This window comes from Rhizophagus irregularis, chromosome 11 (genome assembly GCF_026210795.1).
Source record: "Rhizophagus irregularis chromosome 11, complete sequence".
In the NCBI taxonomy this organism is placed as follows: Eukaryota; Fungi; Glomeromycota; class Glomeromycetes; order Glomerales; family Glomeraceae; genus Rhizophagus; species Rhizophagus irregularis.
Window position 1 is genome coordinate 2346469 of NC_089439.1, and position 12730 is coordinate 2359198.

The 12730-nt window shown below is 26.5% G+C and overlaps 2 protein-coding genes across 2 annotated transcripts; both read left to right on the plus strand.

Annotated features, from left to right (window-relative positions):
* Positions 1–267: 267 nt before the first annotated feature.
* Positions 268–591, plus strand: OCT59_003010 (uncharacterized protein; the record flags this gene model as incomplete). The annotated part of the gene is made up of 1 exon (XM_025325083.1): positions 268–591. One exon carries the CDS (start codon positions 268–270, stop codon positions 589–591), a length of 324 nt encoding a protein of 107 aa, XP_025182878.1.
* Positions 592–6241: 5650 nt separating this feature from the next.
* On the plus strand, positions 6242–7115 carry OCT59_003011 (uncharacterized protein). The gene has a single exon (XM_025325084.2). It carries the CDS (start codon positions 6316–6318, stop codon positions 6703–6705), a length of 390 nt encoding a protein of 129 aa, XP_025182879.1. The 5' UTR covers positions 6242–6315; the 3' UTR covers positions 6706–7115.
* Positions 7116–12730: the final 5615 nt, after the last annotated feature.

Genomic DNA, 12730 nt, shown 5'->3' on the forward strand with positions numbered 1-12730 from the left:
ATAATACCCGGGTATTATATGCAGTGCTAGATGGTACATATGCTAAGATAAGATGAATGGCATTTTAAAATGAATAACAAGTTATTAAAAACTCGGATGTTTTATATCTCCATCTATTTAATTATCTAAATCGGTAAATTGCCGAAAAATAATAATGTCAAAAAAAAAAAATAAATAGATAAACTTATATAAGTCCTAGCAACCCACAGTTATATTTAATAATCAATAAGTTTCAAATTTTTGATTCCTTTTTTATACTTCGTTATAATGCCATTAAAAAATTATGGACAAAAAACTTGCGGAACGCCACCATATGTTCAAAATATCTGTTTCGAAAATAATGCTTGCAAGATAATAAAAGAAAGTAAAACTCCAAAGGTTTGCTCTGATTGTAAAGAAATGAGCGATTCTGTCAAACTTATTTCTAGTAAAACAAGTAAAACAGAAGAAGTAATTGACGATTTTTATAAAAATCCCATAAGAAAGAGTAAGATTAATCAATTTTCTATCTTCGATGCAAAATTTATTTTAAACAATGTCCCTCGCGAATTAGAATACGATTTATCAAATTTATTTAGAAAATTTACATAAATTGGTAATTTTTAATGAAATGTTTAGCAAAATCGACTCTCGAACAATTAGAAAAATATTCTTTCCAAATAATTTATCACAAACACAATTTATTTTATACATTAAGATTTATTAAGAAATTATTTAAGACACTTGAAATTTATGGACAATATTATTACGTTATAAAATCATTTTTGTAATTATTACATGATATATAAGCAACCATTTACTCCTTTTTTATTAGACAAATAATAAATTTATATTATTATGATATATATGAATAAATGTGTTTTTTAACATTTGGCACTAGTTTTTGATGGTCTAATTTCATCATCTTTGATAATTTAACTTATTACTATCTTTTTGCACTCAATAAGCATTAATAACTGCTTGATATACTTTCCTTAACCCTAACTTCACGTAATTTACAACCAAGTTTTATTTGACGAAATAATATTCAGGGCCCGGAAAAGTACGTCTCTCTCAGTGTATAAGGAAAAATTTACTATTAGCTCGGTCAAGGCCGGAATTATAGTAATGCCGGCCAGCTAGTTTTTTGACTAGAATTATCAAGAATTATCCATCTAAGGAAAGATCTACGTAATTGCTGCTATAGCCGGGTTCGGCAAACGGCGAGATCTGAACGAACCTAAATACTTATGAGTTGCAAGCATCACAACAAAAATCATAAAGATTAAAAATCTAATTTTTACTAATAAATTTGAAATCTCACCAGCATTTTAAAATTTCTTGTTCAAATCGGATTTTAAGGTATTTGGAAAGGAAAGTGTTATGTTTTATTTTTTTTTTTCATCATTTAATTGATTTAAGAAATGTTTCTAATAATGTTTCTATTTTTTGTATTAGGGACATAATTTAGACTTAGCGGTTAGGTAAATAAAGAAAAATTATGTAAATGGGAAAGGGATAGTAAATTATTTTTCATTTTCATTTCGTTTTGCTAATCTTGATTTACTGTAATAAGAAAAGGTTACGGTACGATTTCCTGGCTGCTATTTTCCCGAATATAACTTCTCTAGAAGTCAATTACCTGAATGCCAATTTCTTGAACTGGACATTAATCATGCTAAATAAATTTCCATTCATTATTAGAGGAAAAAAAAAATCAAAATTTTTAACTTTTTTTTATATTGTTTCTTTATTAAACATTATATAATGTGTAAAAATCAAATAAATGGATTTTAATTAAACCTTTATATTATTTATTAATATAAGCAAGTCTTTAATAAATTTTTTATTAAATTGAGAATCAAAGATTTTAGGACTTTACCAATAATTTATATTATAACATTACAGAATTTGTTTTTACATTGTAAGACCTAAGCTCGCGATAAATCACGTTGCCACCTTAGGACTTAACAAAATAATACAATAATATGCTTGGTTTAATAATACTAAATAATAACTAAATATTTATCCAAATAATTTCACAAATCCTTTTCCACAATGTTGATATTTGCGGCTATTTATATGAATCTATACATAGTACCGTAACGAAACTTCTGCGGCTTTTAACACTATGTTTTACTGCAAAAACCTAAAATATCCTATCTCATATAACTTCATACTTCATACGAACTACAAGTATTAGTCATATTTTTGAAATTTTCATTTTCCTTCGTTTTTGACCTTCAAAACCATTTCCAAATATGTAAATATTCTAATAATAGATTCTTTCATCATGATCTACAAATTAATCATCTGATTTCCTAAATCATCTGACTCAAATCTTTCATCCCGAACGTATAAACCTTAATCATCTGATTCATAGTTTAACGTCATCGCGGACCATAATCCTTTAATCCTTTGTTTGGTAGTTTAACGTCATTCCGGACCAATTAAAATACAATTTTAAAACTAAAAATTTATACACTAACTCTAAATATAATACTGCGCCTCATAATTAATAAATTTACTAGGTAAACTACGGCATTACAACAGGCCGATCAATTTTCTTGGTTTTTTTTAAAAAAAATATTTTTTAAAAAACAAATTTAATTTTAATTGACATAATATTTTTAATTCCGACGCTATAGAATGATTTTCATTTGATCAGCAAAATCTAAAGCAAGCTAATAATCTCCATGATTAAATATTTATTTATTTATTACATAGAGAAACAAGATCAAAATAGACCATTTAATTTTACGAAGGATTCTAGTCCTTTATGTAATTTGAGGATCTAAAAACATTATTGCCGTTTTCAGAAATGTTGACATTAGAATGTCGATCATTTCTATAAATCGAACACACCGAACACACACCGAACACAGCAATTAAAATTAAAAAAAAACAAATTTTCCTTTAAAAAAAGCAAAATTAAAACTTTAGTAATCTATTTTTAGGTAGTGTGCATAAAAAAATGTATAAAAATTATATTATTTGCATATATGTATTCACTTGTATTTGCTTGTATTTGCCAATGTTCGGTGTGTTCGGTGTGTTCGTTTGTGTTCGGTGTGTGTTCGGTACAAATTTTCATATTTTCAATTTTATTCATATCTAAAAAGTGACAAAAATAGTTTTTATATAAAGTTATGCATGAATACTTCAAGTTTGCATAATTTTTTGTATGTGTTCACGGTGTGTTCGGTGTGTTCGGTATAAAATGGTCAAAATTTCAGATTGTCAACATTTCTGAAAACGGCAATAAATCATGATGGGCATACCATGGGCTATTTTGTAAATGTAACCGGAGGTCCAACGAATCTACTATTATGTGAAGGGTAGCGTTTGGTTTTTGTAGGCACGTCAAGTAGTGTAAGGTGTGATGGCCATTTTTATTCGTTTTAATCCTTTTTCTTCATACGCCGATTAATATTGCATCTTTCCCCCATTGAATAACTGTGAGTGTTCTAAATAATTTTTTTAATTCATTCCGCGAAAATTTTGTAACATGTAATGGTCACGTGATGAAACATCTGAAAAAAAAAAATAGAGTTGAAGATCGATAATCTACTATCTATTGTATGAATAAATCAAAGGGCTTTAGGTGCAGCTTTATTTACAAAGTATGTTTTCTATCCGGTTAACGCTGAAGTGATTTGATGTCTACATCCGGAAAAATTATCTTGAACTTGCATGCGCACACGATCATCCTCCCATTATTCGCAATCAGGTCTAGACCCTAGCAATAGAAGTTCGAATATTTAGCAATATTCCTGAATAATTTCCATCCAATTTTCAATCCCATCAGATTACCTGTGCCCTAATGGGTCTAGTGCTCGCTTGGCTCATCAAAGACTTGAAGCATTAGGCAAACCCAAAGATCACATGTGCCCTAGCACTAGTTTTTGGCTCAACACGAAGACTTGAATGATAGAAGAACCCAAAGATCATCTACATGCCATTCTCTATATTCTTATTAGTAAAACTAGTAAACCTAATACCTGCCTCCTTATACTTATCAAAGAGATTTTGCGCTTTTTCACATCTTTGACTTGTCTCAGTGCTCTTAATCCTCTTGAGAGAACAAAGGTAGCATACTGTTATTTGTTGAAACGGCTCCAGCTCACATGCGTTAAGGAATCCATTCTGATGTTCTTTTTTCGAAGTATTCGTGCAGTACTCTATTAGAAGACATTTACGTCTAAAAAAAAAATAGTGAAAAAATCATATGATATCCTTTTTTCTAAGGCACTTCCGTTTTGTGGGCGTGGCGGGCACGTCATATAAACAACACGAATCCGCAATCACGTGATCGGGTTATACCTTAGACATCACGAGCATCCTTATCCTGGATGCTGGCAACACCCGGAGGGTGAGGTCCTTTAGATATGATCTTAGATCTAGTTTACGGGATTTTTAACCACAGCACTCTTAATTGTATAGTTATTCACTAGTAATAGTTGTTTACTTCTTTTATGTACTTGTCATTGGTTACTCCTCTCTGAAATAAAAAAAAATGGATGCTGGCAACAATTAAAATTAGTTATTGATATAATGAAATTCTAAATTTCGTATTTTGAAATGGATAAGAACTATGAAACAATATATTAATTTATATTTTTTTTTTATCTTCATGCCTACTGTACAAAAGTATGCAACTAACCTTTTTTTTTATTAATAACACGTATTTCATTAATCTAGTTTTTATTTGTAATATATACTTTTGTCGTTTTTAAAAAAATATGCATTCATAATGTATTACATTACTGAATACTAGTATGATCAGGTAATAAGCAGAATAAATGTGTAAATAGCATATTAAAGCTATGACTAGTTATCGAACGATAATAATAAATAATTTATCTTGTAGTTTGTGAAAATAAAATTTATTATCGACCTTTAAATATTACTGACTCTTTGGTCAATTAGTAATGTAAGAATGCTAATTTACAATTAACAAAGCATGCTTAACTAAGATTCAAACACAAGCATGCTCCAATATTTATCAATTATGCTTTTAAAGCATTTTCAACTTTTTAATGTCTCCAATTGGGTTTACCACAAAATCCTGACAACCATAAAATCGACAGCCGACACTAAGATCCCGACAAACCCAAATCCCGTTGAAATAAAATCCCGATAGTCACAAATTCTGACAGTTAAAAATCTTAAATCCAAAAGTTTTTTTTTTAAAAAAAAAATTTATAAATTTTCCATAATTTTAAAAATGCAGTGACGCAATAACGGGTTAATTTATTCTAGTTAAAAGGATTATGTACAGTATATTACTAGATTACTAAACTGTTCCTTATCTTCTAAAATTAGAAATAATTGCATTAAAATCAAGTAATCTCAAATTCATCTGATCGATAATCGTGATTCTGTAATTGTCAGGATTTTGATTCAATTGGGATTTGCATTTATCGGGATTTTGAATATTATGGATGTCAGGATTTTTGGGTGATCCCTCTCCAATTACAATTATCGTAGATTCATAGAACATTGGTATTTATATTTGTTAGATTGATGTAAAAACTTCATAATATACAAAATCTAAGCAAGTTAAATAATTTTCATAATTTGATTAGGAAATATTCTACATTACGGACGGGAAAAACAGAAATTTATTGAGCAAATTTACATTAATAGTATATTGTTTACATCGAATTTAAATTAGTCAAACTTAGGTCAAACAAATTAACGTCCCCAAGTTAATTAAATGATATCTAACAATCCGCTTTATGACACATTTTGCCAATAAAGGTAGTAACTGGAAAATCATCCTAAGGCCATGTCATGTCTCAACAAAGAATCTAGTAAAAATTGTAATAAAAAAAAAGGAGAAATAACAACAGATTGAATTTGTTATTCATCAGATGAATTTTCAATCCCTATGAAAAAAGAATTCCAGAATTTTGTTCTCATTGACCAGCGGAATCTCTCCCATTTCGTACATTTTCCGGATATCACTTTTCTTTTGTTCTTATTATATCATATTGTGTATTAAGAAAATTCTTGATTTCAAGAGAAAAACCATTACTCATCACCTTATCTCAAATGATGTCAATATTTACAAATATTAAATAATAAACAAAAAAAACTCCTAAATAGGCAAAAGCATGTGGATCTACGATTCCTAATTTGGAAATTTTCTATTAATAAAATTTTTAAAAATAACGATAAACTAAATGACGTTAGGGATTATTTATAATTAATTTTTAATTATTTATGCAATACAGAAAAAAACGGAATTATGAAAAATTATTTAAAGGCTTTTTTTCTGTTTTTAACCTTTTAACCTCACCATACATATGTTATAAGCTTAATAAGTTTTCAATGTCATATATACGAAAAATTGATTTATGTAATGATAACAAGAGAACTAGGAATAAAAAAAATTCACTAGTATGCCCTAGTTGTATCGAAACCAATGATTATTTTAACCTATTTTCTAAAAAAATAAATCAAATCGAAGAAATTGTCGATAAACTTCGTAAAAATTCAAATCTTCCATCAAAAAAGGCAGATCAATTCTCAATATTTAACGCAAAATTTACTCTAAATAATGTACCATGCGAATTAGAATACAATCTGTCAAAATTTTCTTTAGAAGATTTACAAAAACTCGTAATTGTTACGACTCCAAATTGCAATAATAAATATCCATCTTCTAATACAAGTAATGAAAGTGATAGCTCTGAATATTCAAATAATGAGAGCCCTTAAGAAATTACTTTTCTTCCCATAAACACTCGAATATAAATTATTATTTTACCTTACCTCGAATAAAATAAATTCTGGATTGTTTCGTTTATTTAATCATTTCGATTCTTTCAATTATTTCGACCCTTTCGATTATTTCGATTATTATTATTTCAATTATTTATGACTTATCGCTTATCGTTATTTTTGATGTTAAGAATTTATATAAGATAAATTACACTGAAATTTTTAAGATTTTAATTAGTATGGCTACTTTTATAGTTCAGTTTAAATTAAATAATTGATACAAATAATTAATTAGTTGTCAATAATATTACTATGTAATTATGGTTTTTAATAAAATTTGATACCTTTATTGATTTGATGATTCTTTACGTTATAAAATTAATAAAAATTTCTTCATTAATTTGATTACATTTTCATATTTGATATTCAAGTTTATGTATTAATTTGGTCGTAAATATGAGAAACAAACAAAACAAACAGTACATATTTGCCGCAAAGTTTGTTTATAGCTTGAACTTTATTAATTATTAAGCTTATCATAAATATGCGTAGGTTATATTAAAGGCATATTACAAATATCGGAAAAACGCATTATCTGTTATCAAAGATTAGCAATGTAAACACAGAGATCAAATAGCTATGTATGATGAATATCTAAGTTTGTGAATGTTTTATTACATCATAGTAATTAAGTCATGTGATTTAACTTCAACTTTCCTTGATTTTAAATACTCAAAAATCTCTTGATAGAAATTTATTATGTTTATAATATTTAATAAGAATAATTTCCCACAGAATCGAGGAGAGTTCTCAATCTGTCAAATTTTTTATTATCAGTAATTTAGTATGATAATAACATTAAGAATTCGAGATTCTTTCAATTTCATTCATCCAATTAATTTTATTTTACGAAACGTATTTACTGTATACATTTAATATAATTATTATAGCAAATGAGAATAGAAATTCATATATATTATTTCTCTTTATAAAAAAAGTTAATAATTTGTCTTATTATTTCTAAGTTATACTTAAGTTATAATTAAAGAAAATTTTAAATTATGATCTGAAAAATAATAACAAGGAAGAGTGAAATCCTAAATATTTGCAAAGTTTAATAAACTACTATGTATATTTGTATAATAATATTAATTGTATATAATATTTTTGTTTCTTTATTTTACTTGATATATAAATTTTTGTATTGTGTAAAAATTAAAAATAGTTACAATTTTTATTTAGTAATAAGTTTATAATATATTAATAAAAGTGAGAATTTTATATCAGATATTAATTATTATTCATTAAATTATAGTATATATATACAATAAATAATAAAGTATAAAATAAATCAGTTTTCCATCTTTTCATGTAGTGCTATATTATGGTATTTAGCGTAAAAAAAAATATAGTTTTTGAATCGTGAACATTAAATTTTTCTAATTTCTAATTTTAGCCCAACAAGAATCGATCTGTTTTGGCCAAAATTACAAAATCACGTGGATAAAATTTGGAGCGTGAAAAAATAAATCACACAGCATTTAGTTGTATACATTAAAAATAGAGATTCATTCATACTTAAATTATATTAATTATACTTAATTTAGCTTCACTTTAATGCTTCCAAGTTCCAACTTGCTGTACACATTTGATTGATATTCAACGCTCAGACAATTAAAAATTTACAAATCTTATTCATTGCGGCGGATTTATGAAATTTGGCAAAAACCGACTACCAGCGTACCCTACAAAAATGCCACGAAACGGCCGGCATTAAGAAATTAAGAAATTAACAATGTGACAAATAATGAATGACAAATTTAGGATTAAACACCTCGAAAAAATCTTAAGTCCCCCCAGATACTTATGAAAGATGAAGGGTGTGACGCATGTGACCAAAAACAGTCACGTGATTTTTCGGGACATTTTTGTAGGGTACGCTGGGTAATCGCTTTTCCTAAGAATGTCAAATAATGACGCGACTTTAACACTGGAAAAATTGGTTAGATAATGGGAAAATTGGTTAGACGCAAGATTTGGGGTACAAAAAATTTTCAGAGCTCATTTTTGACTGTTCACTAATAAATTTGGGACTTAAATAGAAATTTGATGACTAAAATACTGTCAAATCTTTATTTAATTTGACATGACGAACAAATTTTGGGTATTTCATAAATCCGCCATGATGTATTTACTGCATTTATCCACTCTAATTATATTAACTTATTGTTTTCCCTATAAAAACGAAACTCATGTGTAATAAATGTCTAAAAAACACCATTTTGTTTAATTTTTGTTTTTTTGTAATAAGACATAAATCGGACAAAATGGTGCTTTTTTGGACGTTTTTTACACATGATCACAAATTTAACACATTTCATTTTTATAGGGTTTATTATCTATTATACTAAAGAAAATAATAATTTGCTGTGAATCTACCGATTTATTAATGTAATTTAGATCTGAAAATTTTAATAATTTCCATGAATATAAACCGGATGTCTTGTTCATTGAAATAAACGGATGTCAATCATGTTTACAAATTACAATAATAAATACCCCGTTCGCATTTATTACCTATTTTACACCCGCTTTGATTAATTTTGAAATATTAAGGGAACTTTAAACAAACTAAATTATATATATACAGTGTTAAAGAACATCTACAACGCATTTCTTCGTATTTATTCAATATACAAAATCAGACTTATAATTATTAAATTCCTTTATGACTAAAATTTTTTTGAGGAACGATAAATAATATCAGATATGGATACTAATTTGTTACGAGAAGTTATAATTGTTCAAAAAAATTAACATCATCTATTAAAACGAAATAATAAAGTCAAATGAATGATTATTATTATACGCAAATAGATCATTAGCTAAAATAATAATAAGACGACGAAGTAAATATATTTTTAGAAGATATCGGTCCTTTGTAGTAGAAAGAAAAAAAACTGCTGGAAAAAATAAAAAATGAGTTAATACTTAGTAATTCGCAATTCAATGTAAGCATCGCTCGGTGAAATGCTAGGGGCAAATTATTATTATTTTTTATTAGTAAATGGTATTCAAAGTGCATTATAGTAGATAGACCCTCTGCTGATTCGTTACTCACCGGTACAAAATGATCGGGCAAAATAGAATGCTGATTTCCAATTCGTCAATTTCTAACTAAATCGCTTGAAATTTTTACTGAAAAAACTTTTTGAGATTTCAGTTTTTTATCCAAATATTTTAACATAATTTCCTTAAAGTTAAAAATTTTACAAATAGTTCAAATAGTTCCTTTTAGCAAATCCCGTTAGCATCTTTTATTTAATGAAAGTATTGGCTAGAAGTCTCAAAATTAACACATCATACTGTACACTTTTAATATATATTATATTTATAAAAAAAAGTAATTCAAAAAACATGAAATTTTTCACAAATTTGGATTAATAGCTTTGAATCCCTTTAAAAAATCGGTAATTTTACGAAAATTTCATTTTTTCCTATTTTTAAAGTTAAATAACTTAATCAAATCGAAAATTTGAAACTTACTTAATTAATACGCAACTCCTACTGCAAACAAATATTCTAAATATACACAAAGTGTTTATTTTATAATTATTAAAGCGAGCATGAGTGGTTGAGTGGCAGATCAGAAATTGAGAAATTATTGACACCAAGAAAAAAGATATTTTAGCTATAAAACATTTGACCAATAAATGAAGACTCAAGATTTGAAATCCAAAAATTTGAGTTTTTAAATGTAAATTTAATTTAATTTGTATTTTTCGGTTAAATGAAACATGTTACACGAGTTTAAACCTATCGTGAAAACTCAAACCCCACGTGTATCAATGCTGCGAGAGTTTCCCCTATCTAAAAACTTGTATGTTGTATGACGAAAGTTAAAAATGAAGAATTATAGAACTGAAATTATATTTTGTAAGGAAAAAAAATCAGATATTTGAAGGAGGAACAGATACTTATAACTGAACTTTGATTTACTACATAAAATGTTCCTAAAAGAAATTAAAATAAATTTTAACAAAGCATACCAAGAAAATAATCACAAATCTAAATTGCTTTTTGGAAATAATTTATAAAACTCGGCTGTTGCCGGGTCCAATCGATTAGTTTTGTGCATAAAACAAATATGCATGCGAGTATTTAAAATCCAATGATCCCATTATTAGCACTTTTTAGTTTTAAGTGATTCTATTTATAGTATTCTTACACGTTATATTTATATTAATTTTTTTTTTCTATTCTGTAACAAATAACAAATATTAATTCATTAAATTAAGTTATAGAATCGATCAATCTATCTTGATCAATAACATTCTATGTATTACGTTACGAAAAAATATTCAATGCATAATATGATTATTATGATTAAAGTATTAAAAATGTCGATAACTTATTAAAATAAATAAATTATTAAATAAAATTTGGAAGCTAATGGGATTGAAATAAGTCCGGACTTAATAAAAATAGAAATAAATTCCAAAAATATTTCATAAACATTTTTATCATTTGACACTATTGTATTATTACCATATCTAGCATCTACAACGGATAAATTTTCAATCAAGAATTCGGAAATTAATTATAACGAAAAATTGATTACAATATTACAATATAAAATAAATACTACTACAATAACGCGTAAATCTCACAAATAATTATTGTATGCGATTTAACTAAATTTTGGTATTTTGTATATGCACATAATAACAATAAAAAGAAGAAAAGAAGGTATTTTCGACTTCCATTAATTAATAATATTAAAATCAGAGTTTTTAATACATTTAATTATGAATATTTTTAGACATCGAATAATGACATTATGATAAATTTATAATATTACACAAATTTATAAGTCTTTGGCTACAATAACAATACTATAATTTTAAGAGAATGCTTTTAGTTGATTTAAGTTTAGGATTAAATTTTTGTATCTTCTTTGTTCAAAGAAACAATCTAAACAATCCGGCAATTATTTTGACCGTTTGATCATATGATCGAACAAGAATGTTAGCCTGATAAACCGGAGTTGTTATACGGTTCTTATTTTAAAATTTTCTTATAAAAAGCTCAGAAAATCCCGTATTAAAATTTACTTGTCAAAAAAAAAAACCCCTAAAAATCTTATTGTATAATTTTTTATTTCATTCTTGCAAATTTTTTTTTTAAAAAATAAAATTTCATTGCTGAAATTTCATTAAATAACAATTTCATTCGAATGTTATCTGAACGAAGAATGCGCGGGACGCGCAGAACGCGCAGGACACTGCGATTTATAAATAATGCATATAATATAAATCAATATCGAGTTTCACGAATTTTCCCAATAAATAATATAAGCACGATTTCCCGAATTTCTCAAATAACCATTCCACAAATTACACGTAACTCTTTTGAGAATGATTTCTTTAACGGGACAAGTTTTCATGAAACTAATAGTCTAGAATCTCTGATTTTACCCGCTGGATATGGATCATCGTTGTAATAATAATAAATACATTTTTCAAATAATGTATTATTTCATTTCAATTAAATAATAATCAATTTATGGCTAAATCTCAACTTTGATAGGACTCATAAGATGTTATAATAGTTAGTGTATTTTAAATTATTAAGATTTTATTCTGTAAGCATAACAATCATTATGTATTATTAATCGCGATGTAACTTTTAAGTAATTTTTGTGAGTAGTCAAGTTGATCATTTACTAATGAATAGGCATTAGTAATAAAGTTATTTATATAACTAGATGCTATAGTATTATTTATCAATATAGAATTTAAGGTTTAATTTTGTTATTTACAAAAACAATTAAAAATTCAAAGTAATAAAAGAAAGCATGGAAGGTTGGATCCACAAGCTGTTGATCCGGCGTTACCAAATAAGTTTAAAACGGTTGTTTTTGGTTAATAGACTATATTCTAGATGTAATCGAAAAGAAGAATTTACATGTAACGTGACCACAATTTTTCGAATTTAATATGATAATAAATTGTTGCTAGTA

Excerpts from the sequence above, each read along its gene's own strand:
- OCT59_003011 (XM_025325084.2), top strand. The coding sequence starts at position 6,316 with ATGTCATATATACGAAAAATTGATTTATGTAATGATAACAAGAGAACT.